The sequence below is a fragment of the Struthio camelus genome, chromosome 2 (genome assembly GCF_040807025.1).
Source record: "Struthio camelus isolate bStrCam1 chromosome 2, bStrCam1.hap1, whole genome shotgun sequence".
In the NCBI taxonomy this organism is placed as follows: Eukaryota; Metazoa; Chordata; class Aves; order Struthioniformes; family Struthionidae; genus Struthio; species Struthio camelus.
Window position 1 is genome coordinate 126,260,577 of NC_090943.1, and position 18,948 is coordinate 126,279,524.

General features: G+C 38.2%; 1 protein-coding gene across 1 annotated transcript in view; it reads left to right on the forward strand.

Moving 5' to 3' along the window:
• The window catches only part of ZNF704 (zinc finger protein 704), a 102,150-nt gene that overhangs the window by 69,484 nt on the left and 13,718 nt on the right, over positions 1-18,948 (forward strand). The window contains exons 4-7 of the mRNA XM_068932447.1: positions 3,012-3,244; positions 6,532-6,632; positions 8,851-9,112; positions 13,070-13,174. Of these exons, the coding sequence (XP_068788548.1) occupies positions 3,012-3,244; positions 6,532-6,632; positions 8,851-9,112; positions 13,070-13,174 (701 nt within the window). The remainder of the gene's footprint in view (positions 1-3,011; positions 3,245-6,531; positions 6,633-8,850; positions 9,113-13,069; positions 13,175-18,948) is intronic.

Sequence of the window (18,948 nt, forward strand, 5' to 3'; positions counted from 1 at the left end):
CTCCAGTTCATAGCTTAAACCACAGATGAGGGTGGGTTTGTGTTGGTGTGCCAGGCGGAGATCAGGAACGGCTGAGGCACATCCGAGTCCTACTTTGCATCCCCTGGTAATTCCTGGTGGTAATCTTTTGTGAGACACGGCAGTATTGATCACTTTAAACAATTTACAGATGAAAATTATCAGGACCCTCAGTGTATATTAGTTAGTAGCTGTTAATTGGAAAGATTTTCCAAACAAGCCCTTTTAAATTGGTAATAGGTGCATGGTAGTTGTTAACTGCGTTTGATATTTCTTTATGCAGTCTGAGTTCTCTTTGATATTTCTTCATATAGATTTGCATATTTTCTGAATCTGAAGAACTAATTCACGTATTTGCTGTAGTTGCAGACAAAATTTTGAAGCTGTCATTAGGCACCTTCTTCCTGAATATCTTAGTTTTGTCTGAGTTATTGAAGATTTTAATAAAAGAGTGAAGATTTGATTATTTAAAACCCAGTTGGTATTGCAATGCTAGGTTCTTCATGATAATACAAGATACAAATTTGGTAATGTTGAATTCCTTGTAGATCTCTGTCTTTTTTGCAAAAAAGGCAGTAAGTAGCACTGTAATTAAGGGAACATTTATTTTTAAAAAGTGGAATTTTACCTAGCAGTAAAACATTAATGTTATCACTAATATTAAAGTCAGATTCTGATCTTTACTGGAATTACTGGGTATGATCTTCCATGTAAACTGGTTCAGAATTTGGCCCTGGCTTCCCTGCAGCTCAGTAATGTTTGGTCTGGTTCTCTTTCACGCAACTCTAGCAATGTGAAAAGAGGCCAGAATAAGACTAAGTCACATTTATTTATACTTTAAGCTCCTTTACACTGCCAGATTTGTCAACATTAATGAGAACCACTGTTTGTTTTCTTCCTGTTGTCAGCCTTGTCCAGTCTTTTACATATTACTTTAAATTGATTTAAACTCTTTCTCAGCAAGGTGAAGAGAAGCTGTAAACCCACAGAATACCAAGTACCACCATAAATGTGTCAGAAAATAATAGCTTAAAGAGTACCATTTTCTTTATTTTTCTGAACAAGCAAGAATTTTAAACTGTGCTAACTTTACAAGTTGATACCAGATGTGCTTCACAGGTTTGGCATGAGACGCAAGTACAAATACTTAAAAAACAAAAAAACACATCAGTTGCAGTCGCATGAAGCTCTGAAGGCCTGTAATCGTGAACCAAAGCATTACATTTTCATATATTAACTTATTAGCTATATGAAATTTATAGGTTATTTTTCGATTAGGAATTTTGGTGGATGCTTTTGATTGGTGCAGGGACTTGGCTATTGACTATGCAGGCAGGTATTTTTATACATGCGCTTACATGTGAAGCACTGAATTCTGGTTTATGAGGATGTTATGATTACGATGAAGAGTTTCATCCAAAACCAGCTGGATTAGAGGTAAAAGAATCTTTCATTTCCTTGGTTGTGGGTCAAGCTTTTGCTAGCAGATGATGGAACTTATTTTCTTACGGATGTTATTTGTTAAACTTGTCTGCAAGACATGGAGAAGGAATGAAGGAGTGACTTCTGTAGAACTTTTAAATACAAGCACTGACTTGAAAAGACTCCTGTCTCACACTTCAGTAGCATTTCACTAACAAAATATTGTTATTTCCTTGCCAACTAAAAGGTCAGATATTGCACAAACCATTTAAACACCTACAGTGCCATTTAGAAAGACTTCTGGTGCCTGAGTTCTGCAGAAACCTTACCAAACCATCGCAGTACACATGCCCAAGCCCCGTTAGCACCTGAAGTTTCAGGCAGAACTGCCCTTGGCATCTAGTGCTGCACTGTTGGGACAAGATCAGCCCTAACCTTTGCTCAGCTGATGACCTAAATATTTCTATCCTAGCAAAATCCCTTGTGTCATTGAGAAGAATGACATTCCAGTGTCCAACGCCTGACGACCTCAGTACATGAAGTATCAAACCACAAAGTATCAAAAGCTCAAACCACACCTCTGATTCTGTAATCGGTGCTCTTACTCCCGCTCACCCTATCATATAATAACCTAATAGTTAGAGGATCTGCTTACTATGTAATGTCCAGGTACCTGCTGCAGTGAGGAAGAGGGTTCATCCAGTGCGTAGGAGTGGAAATGATTCAGGTTCTGAATGTCAGCACTGAAGAGGCACCTACCTGTATTACTGAGGGAGAGGATGATTTCGGATACATCGCCAATTTGATGTGGTAGTATTTAGTGTGAAATCCCAATCTAGGCCTCTAATTCATGCCTTTTCTGAGCAGGAAAAAAAAATGAGCCTGTTAAATGGCTTTTGAAACCAGATGCCTAACAGTGCACCTTTATGAAGAAAAAGTGATGTCTAAGGACATGTACCACCTAAATTTGAAGAGATTCAAATTAGACAGAGATGTGTATACTAGGAGACTATGTATGAGAAGGTGTTGGGAGTGTAACTATGGTTTTGTTTGATGTTCTAGCACTTAGATGGTGATTATGTTTTTACAGATCCAGTTACTGTCCTGGTACTCAGAATATATGTCCTCTTTCCAGGGGGTCTCCTGTTGGCTGTGCAATGACTTGAAGCTTGCAGTGATGTCCCACTGCAGTCATGTGTTCATGTTTAAGGTTAAGAACGCATTTGAATGTTTTTCCTTAACCATGCATGCAATATCTGACTGCTTATCATGGTTTATGCTCCAGAAGAGGTTGTTTTTCTGGACCCAGTGGGTTTTTTTAGAAAAATTCCTTGTTTGTTTTTTTAAAATACCTGTAAATGAAGTGTGGAACAAGGATCTTAGTAAATGTCCTTCAAGCGCAGTGGGGTAGATGTGCCTGTCCTGTGTATGTCCTATGCTTTCACTTTTCTTTATTGAAGGTACGGTTAATTACCAACATAGCATCTAAGCCTCAGATAAAAGAGCTCCATAGCCCTACTGCATAATGTAAGAAGATTTGTTGTAATGACTGCTGTTGTTATTCTTCACAGAATCCCTAAATGGATCTTGGAAAGAAGGAGGATTTGTGCCTTCTAGTACCAGCAGTAGTGGATACTGGAGCTGGAACGCTCCCAGTGATCAGTCCAACCCATCTACCCCATCTCCGCCTCTGTCAGCTGATAGTTTCAAAGCTTTTCGAACACCTTCCCAGCCAGATGATGGTATTGATGAAGCTGAAACAAGCAACCTTCTCTTTGATGAACCCATTCCTAGGAAGAGAAAGGTTAGCCCTGTGTTAAATTCCGTACAAGTAGGTAATACAGTGGATGATGTTAGACTTATTCTGCTGTGAGAAAGGAATAAATAACCCAGCTCTTTGGGCAGATCCCTCCTTAGCATCCAGTTAATGTAGATACTCGGACTGCATTAATGTCACTATGTCTAATTGAACCCAGTCACCTACTGCACATGTTGCCATCAGCACCACATATTTGCTGGCAGATGGTGAGGTTCTGCAGAGCCTCCTGCTCAGAAAATAGTAAAGTGATTTCCAGAAGGTGTTGCCTCTGGCCATTCAAGGATTTCTATGCTACTTTGGCAAATTCTTTGTATGCAGGATGCAACAGGCATCCTTTACATGTCATTGCAAAGGCTGGATATGGCCTTATTACTACTTGTTCCCTGAAAGTACTGCTAGTCTGACAGCATGTCAGATACCTTAATACTGTGAAGCATTCTCTGCACAAACATATGGGGTGAAAAAAGGAGAGAGAGATCAAACGTGATGGCTTTTGATACAGTATTAGCAGTGGCCAAATTTATCCTTGGTAGGAGCCTAGAAGTGTAATAAATAAAACACAGTGTAAAAAAAGTCCAAAACAAAAACAAAAAAGCAGCATTAGGCTAGCAAGCAAGCTCCTCTCGAAGAAAAAGAAAACAAAGAGATGGCACTAGTCCAAGTTTTCCTCCCTCCTAACACAACAGGACAGATTTTACATAGCAAGATGAAAAAGAGCTTTCTGTAAGGAGGAGAAAAACAGAGAATTTATTCTTCCTTAGTGACTTTGTTTCTGGCTCAGACTGAGAGAGTTAATTGCTTCACCACCAGCAGGAAGAAGTTTTAATGATTATTCAAACCTGTTCAGATTTATCTTTTTGCTCCAGAAGTTGCTCATTTGTTGACCCGTACTGCTGTGCCCTTGTTTGTGGGAAAGGGGTAGGAACGCAGAAGTGTGCTAGTTTGCCTTTTATTTCTCAGTTAAAGTTATGCTTATTCTCATCACTCTTATTGTTCAGCTGTGATTAGACAGATGGTTTTACAGCTGCCATCTTTATTGTTATGTAAGTTGTCTTCGAATATTTCTATTTACGGAGCCTCCACAGATATATTGCACTGCCTGTTCTGGTTCTCAGGGATTTTGCTCTGTATGGCAAATGTTTAATTTAGAAGAATAATAATATTACTTGCCAGACTCTGTCACAGATGAACTGCATTTCCTCTAGTTTTTTTTCATTCTGGCTCCAGCCTGATACTGTATCTGAGTACAACTTTGTACCTTTAGAAGCTGCTGAAAAAAAAAAAAAAAGTTCCAAGTTATTTCTTCTTTAGGGCTGTAAAATCACAAGTCATAAACAGGGAAATAGAGTGATTGGTGACTTTACATTTACTCACGAGAAGTTTATTCCATTCCGTATTTGGAAAACGTCAGCTTCCATTAACAAAGTTGAACATTTAAATGTTTTCATTTATGTAATCATTCCTCAGCAAATCATTTTGTTCTGTTTGTTACAATAAAGCATTAAAGCTCGATTAGGTAATTTTTTGATCAGTCAGGCATGGCAGCATAGTTTATGTTCTTTGTTTCCACTGTGTGAGATTTCATTTGGTTATGTTAAACTGAATGTTTTTTTGCAGACTCCCAGCATTGATAATAAAACTAAAAAGATGATAGAGATAACAGATTGTTTTTACCATCAAATTGGAGATGGACAGTAAACATTCTACGTCTATAATGTCATATTGGAATTCCTAAGATGTAAATAGTGAGCATATTCCTCGTCTTTATCCTATTGGGAGTTCTAAACCATTTAATTTTTGAAAATGATTGTAGTGTTCAGTAATATGTTTTATTAGAAATGTAAGAAAAATATTTTTTAGAATTACTAGATAGATTATGTATAATTTTAGGGAAAAATAGTTCTATACTTGAATGGTAGTTGTATTTTCAGATCAAACAATTGTGTAGAGAGTTCATGTGCAATTTGTTCTAAGGTGAAAGGTTTTCTTCGAAACGGTATTGACTGATGATCAAGTATCTCAAGTCCTGAAGCACTTAGCGTCTATTTTTCAAACATGAGTTCTTAGATTGCCAAGTAACTACGAGCACGTTACTGCCATCAGCTTGTATTAAAGAAGTTGAGAGCAACTGAGATTTTTTAAAGTGTATTCTAATTGTTGTCTTAATAGCAAATGCTGAAAGTTATCAAATGCTAGCGTGTGATTCCATAGGGTCCAAATTCAATAAGTGTGAAGTCCTATTCTATTGTAGACAGAAACTAAGCATTTACTTAAGTGTATTCGTTTAATCTTATTCGTAACTAAAATTATAGGATAGTATTTTGAAGCTTTTCCTCATATTTTCTTTAATAATGCATGTTCTGTACTAGCAGAGATAATGATTTTAGAGAAGCACAAATTTTATTTTGTAATAACATGAGTTAACTATTTAGGTTTCATTTTCAGCTTAAATGCTTTAGCTTTAAAAAATGTCTAAAATTCTAAAAGCTGTACTGCTCATTATCACAAACTGTGCTTTAAATTGGACTAATAATTAGTTTTCTCCAGTGTATTTCAAAATACTGAAAGTGGGACTGCTTTATAGCTTTATTTGCTGTGCTTTACTTCAATGATAACTCAGTTCAGGCCAATGAATTTATATATGCACAAGGATATTATATTGGGATTATACACGTATTCTTTAAAAAAAAAAAAAAAAGTCCAGCAAACTCCAGATGAAATTCTCCTGTCCAATTAAAGGACATAGGAATTTCTGAATATAACAAAATTAGTTTTTAACGTGCTCTCTGGATGAATGTTGTCATAGCAGAAACTACAGGTTCATGATGCCGTATTTTTTCTGCGTTGGGAATGCATGAGCAAAAATAGTCGTTAGAGTATACACCTTGCTTTAGGAAGATACTCTGTGTTAAGTGAGAAGCCCTGGTCAGCTGTCCTCTGAGAGTAAGACTCCAAGGAAGTACAGAAAGTTTTTATATTGTCTAGATCTTTTTGTGGGAAGACAGAAACCGATACTTGCAAATTAAAAAGGCGTGGAAAAAGACTAGAGAGGTAAATTTTTGGCTCAAGCTGCTCCTGTTGAATTCAATAGGATTATACTGTTAACAGATGTATTATGTCATTATAAACGCACGATTAGAGGTTCTGAGCTTGGGCTGATTTAAAATAGAGGTAAAATAAAATATTTTGTAACTATTATCTGTTTAGGTTTTTTTTCCCTCCTTCTGTGCAACTAACTAAGAAGAATATATTGCTTTACTTAAAATTTTCAGAACTCAATGAAGGTGATGTTCAAATGCCTGTGGAAAAACTGTGGAAAGGTACTGAGCACAGCTGCAGGGATTCAGAAACACATACGGACCATTCACCTTGGGTAAGAGACTGGTGTCTTCAGAAGTCAGAAGGATTTGGTATAGAGGGGGAAACAGTCCCACTTTGCCAGGGAGATGACCTGTCCTGGTCCTTTCCATCTCAGATTTCTAGGTTTCTGGTGAAAAGTAGTGCATTAAGGTGAACAGGAACCCATTCCAGGAGCAGGACGCTTTCTTATCGCTTGTAAACTTCTGTGACCCTTGCTAGAAGGTCAAATACTGCTCTAGGTCACGCTGCGCTCCCCTAAGGGCTTTGCAGCTCGGCGACATTTGACAGATAGCGCATACTGAGCGAAAAAGATTATCTGCATATTGCATCCGCACTGAAGCTGTGTGAAATGTGGCAGGTGTCAAGGTCCTGTATGAGTACTTTCCAGGTTTGTTTCTCATTAGATTGGATGCTTGTGCTAGATCTGAGTAGAACTAACTCAAAAAAAACTGAAAATGAAACGGAGCTGCAATTTCCTCATGTATGTTATTTGGGCTAGAAGCAAAAGCTAATCAATCTTATATGACGTAAGTGTTTTTTCAGACCTTTAGTTTGTAACTAAAATCTCCAGTGCAGTTCAGTGAGTGAACTAGCTCTCTAATGCATAATTATAATGAGGATTCATGCTGCCTTGTGCTGGCATTGAGAGAGCAGTCTGGGAGCCAGTCTGGATATCGAGGAGATAAAGAAAGGAGAGCTGTCTAGATGTTGGCTGCCAAGTATATTTATTCCTTGGTTCTTTTTCTTGTTCCCCTTTTCTGTTGCCTTCACCTATTAGATATGTGAAAATTTGTCTCTATTCTATAATCTATGTTATCCAGTGTTTAAAAATTAAAGTGACCAGGAGGAAGAAAGAATTCTGGTGTGGAGCTCAGGAAAGTCTTAGAAAGGTGGTAGTAACTGATACTGGGCTAAGGCTCTGAAGAATGAGGCTTTGAGAGATAGAGAACATATCTCCTAGAGTACAGTTACAAATGTTGCTCTTTGTCCTTTATGTTGGGACAACATATGTATGTCCTAGATGTTGGGACATCTTTTTAGTGACATTGAAGGGATAGAAGTAAACAGCAGAACTTCCCTAGAAAATGGAGCTTTTAACTTTGCTGGAGAGAGAATTTGTGGTGAAGGACTTGCTTCAGTCCAACAGGATACTTTTGACAGAGCCATTCAGATCTGCTGAAGCCATGCTCTCTCAGTGAGTTTTATTGAGTAACTGGTGGCTAGAGGACCACAGATAAAGATCTATACAGACAAGCAGGCTGTGAAATCCGCTAGGGGTGAATGCCTAGAACAGCAGCGTTGTCATATGGCAGCATTCAACTTTTCTATGTATGTGTGAACAGGATGACCCCCAGGGCTCCCATATTTCCCGTGTGGAAGATTCAGGACAGAAACGTGCATGTCTGAGCTACATGAGTTACATTTGTGTAGCACGTGGGTTGGGAATGTGCCAAAATAGTGGGTTGTTTGGATAATGTGTAGCCTACTGGGAACTACTACTCTGGTAGCAGTAGTAGGGCTGCTTACCTCCTAGCACTTGCAATCAAACGTAGAGCGAATGGTGCAAGGAGAGGCAGGGACACTAAGGCGTTTTACATCTCCTCCCTCAGTAAGTCTGCATCTGGACAGTAGGGCCAGAAAGTCCAGCACTGGCCAGCTAGCCCTTATTTGTCCTTTCTCTACCTGTGTCTGAGTGGGTTGCATGCTGAGACTTTTTCATTTATGCTAAGGAAAGTTACAGCGAACCATGGCCATAACTATATTTGATTAAGTAACCCATGATAAAATTATGTATTGTTTGTTGTTTTATTACTGAAGTATATCTTGCCCAGGTTTGCTATTTTTACCAGTATTTCTATGGCTACTTGGTTATTTCTGAAGTCAAAGTGCTTTGAGATCCTTGCTAACATCAATAGTTAGGAATGAGAAGCAAATACTTGCTGATATTTCAACTTTAAGCTTAGAAGTTAAGCCTCTAGTCCAAGATGAAAGAACAAGTCAAGAACGACACAGAGAAAAAAACTAATTACTGCTTCTTTTCTGCAAAGACTAGATGATTTGCTTTTCTCTCACCTTCCCTGCAGTCAGAATGCTGATAAGGTAGGTAGGGTTGAAACTAGGAATATTAATTTATTGACAGTATGAATAAGTTTGCACATGCTAGAGCTTAAAATTCACCTTAGGGTTCTTGCTTTCATTTAGTGAGTCCTTCATTCTTTGTCTTGATACAGACGTGTAGGGGAGTCTGACTACAGCGATGGAGAGGAGGATTTTTACTATACAGAAATCAGGCTCAACACGGACTCAGTAGCTGATGGCTTAAGCAGTCTTTCTCCAGTCTCTCCATCTTTAGCATCTCCTCCTTCCTTTCCTACCCAAGATGCAATCCGTCCTGAAACTTCCTGTGCCAAAACTGAGACTAAATTGATGACACCTCTGAGCCGCTCAGCTCCTACCAACCTCTACCTCGTACACACGGACCATGCTTACCAGGTAATGCTAGTGAGAGTGAACTGCATCGAACATACTGACTCGATTAATATATTAACAAATATCTACTCGTTATATTTTGATTTTAAAAAGCCAAGTCTGGTTTCAGTGGGTTAAAAAGATTTGCAGAGCAGCCCAAGAGATTCATCTCACTTAAATTTAGATTTCTGCTTCTGAGCTAGCTGTGTATTTGTTTATGCTCCCACCATGGTCAGTGGAGTTTGAGGTGCTACTTTTCCAGCTACGCGTTGGAGCTTACTTCAGAGTGAAAAGTTGCTCTATATAGTCCATTGACTAAATCAGTTAGTTCTCTACTGACTCTAAAGAAAGCCCAGGGTGACAAGCTCAGATGCAGTCTCCTGTGTTGTAAACACCCACATTCAGTCAACTGAATCCCTTCCAGAGTTTTAATTTCAGCCCTACTTGTACTGGATCTGTCTGTAGGAAATACCCTGAGGTTACCAGGAACAATTAATTTCCATTATTTGTACGGTGTAAGATGTCAGTTTGCGTATGTGAAGTAGAGCAGGAAAAATGAAAAAGCGTACAAGGTATCCTCCTGCTCTTAGAGAATTCTTTTCAAATGGGAAAAAGCCAATCAGATCCAAGGTGCCTTTCCAAAAATTTCCAAACTAAGTTCAGACAGAAAGCATCAGTTGTAAAAGTGCACTAAAATCTGACATGCTTTGGTCTGGATACCAAATGAGAAAAGAAGACTGGAGGCTTTGAAGTAGTGTGGTGCATGATTTGCTCATATAGCAGAGAAATGAATACTCTTAAATTTTATCAGATGCAATAACTTTCATAAACAGCATTGTGTACATTAAGCATTTTTGTTGCACATCTGAAATAGACCCATTAAAAGGATGTAGAATTCACAGGCTTGTTTTAAACTCCCAGGCACTGCAGAGCGCGTGGCTGGAGTCTAACCTCTTTGATGGGAGCTGCAACAGGTAGCACACCTACCTGCAGACTGATCAAGGGAGAAAGTCTTTGTGCTCTGCCTCTCAGAGAGCAAGGCACCAACTCCAGGCTGCTGGGAAGTGTTTCACTTCATTTCAGATTCAGTCTTGAAACTCTTTCCTGGAATTTGGACACTCACTCAATCCTTTTTCACAAAGCAGGGGAAGGAAATGTCAGCCTTTTCCAGTGTTTTTTTTTTTCCCAGCCTTTGAGTAAAGCACTTGATTAAGGAAATCCCAATTCAAATGTTTCAGCTGCTTGAAAAGGATTTGAACTGAGGTATCCCATGATATGAGACTACATGTGTTTGAGCCTTACATCATTATGTTTAATCAGAGAGGAGTGACTATGAATACTGTATAAGAAACTCATATTGGTAGTGGGAGACATGGTTTCCTGCCCCAGTTAACATTTAGGTTTTCCTCGCAAAACGGAACAGCTTCTCTGGAGAAGGTTAGAGGAAGCCTGTGCCGGAAGCTTTCTAGCCCTGCAAGAAGAGCACTCTTTGGGAGAGAAGGTGGAGTTTCAGCTCTCACCAGAAAGAAGAGAAATTAAACTCAGCTTTTACACCTAGCATTTAAGCGTTCTTAAGACTAATCTGTTGAGTAAAAGAGAAAAGAAGGGAAGGTGACATCAGCATCTTTAATGCTACCGTCTTTCATTCAGTTTACTTGGTGGAGTGAGCGATATACAGAATCTGAAAACCTTTTTTTTTTTTTTTAAACTTCTGGTTAAAATATAATCTGTATCAAAATTAAAACAAAGTATGTAATTGAGGTGTAGTGATAAAGAGGGTCTGTCATATGATGGTATGAAAGTGGAAATTACTTCAGTGGCAGTGGAGGCAAAAATTGGAAGTTAGATGAAGGAAACATGGCAAATATAATATCTGTAGAAAGAAAGGAGTAAAGGGCAAATGATCAAGCAGTTCCTCGCTTCTTTGTCCAACCTAGTCATGTGGATGAGGAAAGATTTAGGTGAATAATTTGAAGAAATTGTGATGGGTGTAGCAAATAAGATGAACAGCAATGGAGGAAAACCAAGGAAAGATTATGCTAGAACAATCAATACAAAATGAGGGCTGATAGGGGATAGTATTGCTGTCTGTGAAGACAGTGAGAGGACAAACATGAGGAGGGGGAAAAAAGAACAAGCACATGCTATTTCAGATAAAGAGTAACGCTGGCGTGTGAACAAATAATTATCAAATGACTACAAATATATATAGACTGGAAATTAGATAAAGGTTTCTAGAAATTTAGGCTCTATGAAAAAAAGTTAAGCACCATGGTATTTTAGGCAACTGAAAATTAAACCCATTTTAAACTTTTCATATTTCACATTTCATTTTGAAACCAGTGTCTGTACCTCTTAAATTTAGCTACAGATTAACTGTAGGTGGCCCCTTTCAGCATTTAGGATTTCCCTTGCAAGTCTCATTAAAATGCTTGAGGAAGTAGTTGTGTTGATCCTGGCTTTGAACTAACACCCCAATGGAGTGCTCAAGAGAGGCACTGCCTCGCTTTCTACCAAGCTGCCATGAGCTGTTTTTGGCAGGAATGCCGTGGTCATTCACTGAATCCCATTTACAGAGAGATGCGGTAAAGCACTACTGGTACCATCTGGAGTTGCCAATTTTTTTTTTTTTTGGATGTCTTTCAGTGAGGCTTTTGTATTTTAGGGAGCTCAGTAGACATTTGCTTCCTTGAGAAGGTCGTGTGTCTGTATTGATTCTCTCAGAGCTGTCCGCAGGCTCACCAGCGTGTAGAGCATAACTGCAGTGGACGGAGTCATTCAGTGGTCTTGGTTTCTTTTCCTTGAAGAGACTCCACAGGAGTGCTTCAGTACTGTTTACCCTGAAGATTATCTGTAATGGGGACTATCAGACTGTAGTTTGTCATCACTCCTTCTATGTGTGGCTGTTCAAGGAAGAAGTCTGTTCTGTGAAGCAGTGAGACAACTTGAGCAGCCTCAAACACAAGCAGTTCTTAAATAAATGTGTCATATTATTGTAAGACACAGACAAATGAAAGACCGACGGAAAGCTCAATTTTAGGAGCAAGTTTGCTGTAAATTTAAACCAAAAAGTGTTTTCTGTAATGAGAGTTTGACTCTCAAGAGTCAAAGGAAGCCCATGTTCATGGTGGCTGCTCACACTCTTGCTAAGCAGAGTAAGTGCAAAGTTATGAATTTCCTGACTGCATTAAATAAAAAAGGATTCTAAAAGATGTCCTGAGAAAGAAAAGAAAGAATGCAGAGGGCTCAGAGCCCAGTGAGAAAGCTTAGGAAGGCATAAAATGGAAGATGCTCAATGATCTGAGCCTGATATTACAACCTAGATGGAAAGAAAATAAATGGTTCTGAAGACCGTAACAGTTTTCAGATACTTGCTTTAGCTTGGTCTTTTAAGAGCTACTATTGTATCCCAAGGATGCTTTTAGCTCCTTGTTTTCATTAGGGAAGGCTGTTTTAATTAGGGTTTTTTTTAAGAATATTTATCTGATAAATGTAAATTGGTCAAAACTTGTTGATTATTAAACCTACTGTCCCCAAACCCTCTCCATCCAATCTTTGGTTGTTTGAACCAGCTGCCATCAGTTTAAATACTTCCTTGTTTGTCATTGTGGAGCAGTAGACCATTTGTAATTTTTTTTTTCTACTGTCAGGATTTTTTTTAGGAAGCTTTTTATACATAGTGTTTGAATTCATATTTTTTATCAGACCTAGCTTTTAAAGGTTTTGCATGGATTCTCAGGAGATCTATGGTCTGTCTCCAAACAACCATTTAAGAGTAGTGATATATGAAGATGTTCTTTCATTATGGCCTCATCCATGATTATCCTGCTCAGGACAGTTGTCACTACCAACACTGTGAAGTTATGTTTCACCTCTGAACATGTCCTGTAGATTTACAGTTTCAAGGAGTGAAAGATTCTTTGAAATGCTTTGGAAGAGGAATGGTTCTTTTTACTGGAATAATGTTTTCTTTTCATACAGGCCACTCCTCCGGTGAACATTCCAGGGTCAACAAAATTCACTCCTAACGGCAGTAGCTTTAGCATCTCTTGGCAGTCGCCTCCAGTTACCTTCACTGGCATTCCAGTAAGTGAATGACAAAGAAAAAAAAATTGTTAGAACTTTTTTTTGTTTCATTTCACAATAATTATCTCACGATAGATGTAAAGTTGACATAACAGGTATAGAAGAAAAACAGATTAACTATGTGCCCCAGTTTGCCTGCATGACTGATTTTAACACTCTTCTGCTGGTCTTTTGAACTCAGTGTAGTTACCTTATTTTTATTTATTTTTTTTTTTAACATCAGTGTGTGCAAGCAAAGAATTTGATCTGTATATGTATTTTTAAAGCTATACACGTGCAAAAGAACCACTCTGGTAGATGCAGAGCTTGACACTGCATGCCCCTTTTTGTGCCACCGAGGGATTACTTATAAAACTAGACGAAAACTCAGCAAGATGATGGTTATGCTAACAGGCTAATGGGTATCAAGCAGTAGGGCTGGTATCCAACTCTGTATGAACTCTGAAAATGAAGTACATTTGAAAGGCAATGGAAAATAACAATACCATGAACTGCTAAGTCTGATTATAGTAGGCTGCATACATGAAGCATCTATTGACAGCAGAAAATTCTGTACTTTTATACTGAAGATATGCATTTAATACCTACTGCATTTTGATAGTATTGCATATTGCAATTTGACAACTTTTTAATGAAGTATTAGAGGTAAGATCAACCTTGACTGTTTCTTCAGAAACACTAATGTACGAGGCCAAATTCAACAAACAGGACTGCCGAACTGGGGTGTTCATTTAAGCACACACTTACAGTAATCCTAAACATAATAAAACAATATAGCTGTGGATATGGTAAGGGGAGTTAATCCCTTTGAACTCTTTAGAAAAGTTTTTAGCTTTATTGTATGGTAGATACTGATGATGAATGTAAATCATTACTTTTTGGTAGTGGAAAATCTTCTGTATAATGAATAGAAATAAATATGCATGGAATATGCCTAATTTTTATTGGAAATCATTTTTCAGCGTATCAGTGATTGTTCTCTACCTATAAACCTGCTTGATATCAGCATTTCATTTAAAATTACACTTTATGAATTTTTACAGTGTTGTATAAGGCACGTTACTCTTCCAGAGAACCATATAGCTTTTTTTTTTCTCCTGACAGTGAATATTAGACATAGCGATAACAGATACTGTTTCCCTCTCTTTTTTTTTTTAACCAAGTGAATCTCCAAAGCTTCTTACTGTCAACCTTCGGCAAATCTTGGAGATTTTCTGCAGAGGCTGTGGTATCCTGCAGAGCTGATAAAAAATGAAAGTGGCTGAATCAATTACACTGCACTCTGCCAATGAATATTTATTGAATTCCATCAAGGAACAACTAACAGTGAAAGACATCATGCTGGCAGCAATTTGAACAAGAGCGCCTTGACAGAGCATGTTATCCATAAAGTTCCTTGAGAATTTGATTTCACAACAATGGGGTTGATACAGAGTAATTATTAAACTGGCTCCTTTTGTGGAGTAGCAGAAATTGGTGCCAATAGTGTTGAGAATCTAAAAATGCAATTAGTAACATTGTAAATCAGACACTGAAGAGGACAGGATTAAACACGTATTGAGTTTACTTGTTCAAGCAATAACATTGATCTGTGGGTATAGAAATGAGAGTTCTCAAAAGAATTTAAGAAATGCCAAATCACTTTCTGAGAATTATATGAAGATGCCAATGATTTAAGTACAATTTTAAAGTAATCCCAATATGAAAATCTGGAAAGCGGTGATGACAGCAGAATTAGCTATCCCAGATAGCTCAAGGAGCCATATAAGCTGTTTTTTTTTCCTGTATCTAACAGCATTTATAAGGCTATTTAGCCAAAAAAACCCAAACACCTTCAAAGTCCTCACACATTTCACTATTCTGGCAACTATGAGAAGGCTTGCCTGCAATAGGAAATTATGTGCAGTGAGTGAGGATGTAAATGCAAAGTGATATTAAATCACTGTATATTAAATGCAAGTTATATCTCTCCAATTAGATACTATATTGTAAAACCAGGGCACTTTACTATATTGTAAAACCAGTTCCCACTCTTACATTGAGTGCAGTAACTTCTCTACTGTAGGGAAGCTGTACTGATAAAGTGAACCACTCTCTCCTTCTCACATGCGGTTTATTTAAGGCTAGCCTTAAACATTCTTTTTTGGGGGGTTTTTTGACACCCGCCTTAGGTGTCTCTCCATTCATTACTGCAGACACTAAATTCTGATGACTCTAGGCTCTCCCCACTTGCTGTCCAAGGAACATGGGTGTTCAGGCACACACTATGAATTCCACTAAGTCCTCACTTCTGGACAGTCTTTAGCAGGGCAGCACATAGATGCCTTTGTGACTGTTGTGTGTACTTCTCAGCAAGTCCCTAAGCACCTCAGAACATGCAGTACATCATAAGCAAGAATCAGTCCATAGTAGATTCAGTACCAATCAGCCTAGTTTAGATTAGAAACCATATCAATTAGAGATATTCATAGCATCTAAGCTTAGAAGTTTGTCTGAAAGTCTTCAGTTATCAAGGAGGAGAGGTAGGGATACCTTCAGAGTCCTTAATCTTTGTGCTCTGAGCCATGCATGAGTTACATTCCCAAAGTAGGTGGGAAATACACCTTGTCCTATCCTTCTTCTAAGATAGCTTTGCAGGTACAAGAAAAGGTGGACTGTTAGCACAGTACGAATCAATGCCAGATACGATTTTCCACATCGAGCAGAAAGGGACAAGTTCATGTTTGTGCTACCGCTTGAAACTGAGCCATCTAAAAACAAGGCACAGCAACCTGCTGTTGTGGCTGTGCTTGAGCAGGGGGGTTGGACTGGATGATCTCCAGAAGCCCCTTACAACCTCACGCACTCTGTAATAGGCACGTGTGAGGAGGCTGAATGAAATTACACAAGTCATTCTAGTGGGATGAACAGCAGTGGATCCTGTATCACTTAATACTGGAGGGCTTAACGTAATAACCGTACAGTTCTGCTTTTATTAATGTAAGATAAAATTTGTCTTGCACTACAGCATGATCTCTGCTGTGTAGTATTGATCCTTACCTGGCTGTTCGTGAAACCCAGAAAGGTTGAACAGGAGAAAATCTTCTGAGTTTTATTATCTGATGTTTACAGATCACAAATCTCTGTAACTACAATCCCCCCTAGGAACCGGACTTGAAACCTCTAAGTCTTCCATTTTAACAAAGGTGTCATTTCGTATTAATTCTCTGCATAGACAACACTGCAAATGTGAAACGCCTCCGAGGGCAAGGATTGGATTCTAAGTCCCTCCTCTTAACAGGCACTTGGTGTAGTGTACAAAGGAGTATAGCCAACTGGTATTGTTTAGACCTGCTGCAAAGTACATTAAAAAACACTAAAGCTCAAATTCAGTGCAGTCCAGCCTCCTTGGTAGGTTAATCCATGGTAACCATAGTGTAGAGACCCTCCCTGGAGTATGAGAGGGGAGATGGTCTGCCCATGGCAATTACTACTCAATTCTATTCTGCATTTGGAAGCAATCAGGATAATGCGCTTCTGCCATAGGAGGCCATGAAAGTACTTTCCTGTGCAATGATAACTGAGAAATATATTGAATACCAGTTAGGAGTAATAGATACCCAAATTTTATGCGGTTTAAAATGTTTAAGAGCCTTAGCAGAATTGACTGAGGTCTCTGGTTGCTGATAATTACTAAAAAACTGTGAAGTGTAAAGGGTACCCTGTGAAGGGTGAATGTCAAAGACTAGAAAAGTGTTATTGCTTTGCCAATATTAAAACAAGGAAGCATTTTATCTTCTATGTTTCTATCATTCTTTAGTAAAACAAGGTAAGTGGTTGATAAAGGATAGAAAAATAATGTCAATCAATATAGTTTTATTTTAGGTAGGATTTGTCAAACAAACCTCATACCAATCTTTAAGGGTATTATTACAGGTTTGGAGGTTAAAGGCAGCTGCACAAGTCTAACAGGTAGATTTTGTAAGGCAGCAGATATTACAAGTACAAATGCATAGTGCCAACAGAGCACATACTAAGCAAATTAAGATCTGGCAGTCAGACATCAAGAAGCAGTAGTTAACTGAGAATCTTCTTCATTGCGGCAGCATCACCTCCATAGGAGGGCTGATGCTTTTAAGCATTTTCATAACTGATCTGGCAGTAAAAATATAAAGTTACTGCTGATTATCTGTTTTCTGGATGACTGAAGGATTGATAGAAACACAGGATAATCACATATAATTGTATACTCCATTTGTTACGTTGCGCTCTGTTCAGATCAGGTGTTTTACTTGTGCAAAATGCAAGATTGTAGTTCTGAAGAAAGAGAATTTGGATAATCCCTGACATCTAGAGGGGCACTGACCTTGGAAGTAAAGACTGCAAAAGATTTGGGAGATGTAGTATAGCTGTTCTCAATATTGAGGACTGATAGGACAAAAGGAACTAGTATGGTCTGTGGATGTATAAAAGGAGAATTGTGGTAAGCAGGCCGAGAAAGAGGAAATTTATTTCAAATTTTAAGATGTGAAATATTATATCAGTAATGGTCTAAACTTCTGCAGTGTTATTTCTTTAAGCTGCACATGCAGTTAAATCAGAAGCTTCTGTAGTTACCAGCTGATAGTAAAAGTTGAAAGCATGTGTGCTGTTAAAAATATTAATTAGATTTTTTTTGGTTACTTTGGAGTACCTATAAAATAGATACTTAAGCTCCAAGCACATTCAGTAACTGTCTTCAAGTCAGGTCAGTTCCAGTTCTTCCAGGAAGATATTATGGGACTTGAAAAGGGCAGGAGTGAAAAGTAACAGTTATACAAGGAACTGTGACCGTTTCTGCAATTATTGGCTGCAGTGCACAGTGTCTCTTCCATGCACCAAGTGCCCAAAATTTGCTGCATCCTGTGTATGTCAAAATAATAGCGTTCATAAGTTTAATTTTTTTATTGTGTTTTAGTTGTTAACTGGTTATGGCCTTCACCCATGAGCAAAATAACCCCTTAGCAGCAAATAATCCAGGAGTTATTTAAGGCCAAACTTTATGCTATGCTACCGCTTGAATTATGTTGCCTACCCCCAAGCTCCTGTGGCAAGCTTATTTGGAAGATTTCAGAGGAGCAAACTACCCTATTCATTCAGGAACATTCATGGAAGAGAAAAGAAGGTGAGGAGGTTTCAGTGCAGAAAAAATGAAACTGTTCAATACATCTTATTGGCAGCCTTGATCAGAAGGGCTGTCTTGCACTCTCATTAAAACCTTGGGGGATACATTAAAAACATTCTGTAGCAACCTCCCTCTCCAAGACTGTTATCTCCATAAAGAATACAAAGTCATAGACTGTAGCAATATGTGAAATCCCTTTATTTGGTAGGGGTTTGTTGATACTGATCTTGTAGCACAGGCTGGTGTTTCTTTTTCCAGCTATTTTCTCTGCTTAAATTGGAACACGTTTTACTAAGAACTATTCAAAGTTTTCAAAAAGAATGTATTTTCTGTATTTTCCAAAAACCGAAATAAGGTTGATCTTTATTCTAGTTTGCTCTATTTAGATGATTGAAAGTTCAAAGAAATGGAAAGTACCTAGTATAATGTACCTAACACTGAAAGGACATATTTCTAAATAGACCCCCAACTTATTTATGTTTGCATGTTATATAATAACCTTTCCTGCATATTTTTGCCACCATGCATCATGAATTGCATTTTCTGGGGAAATTTCTATTTATCTATGATAAACAGCAGAAGCTTCATTGCCAAAGAATTAAAAGTGTGTTTATATTGCATTCATACATAT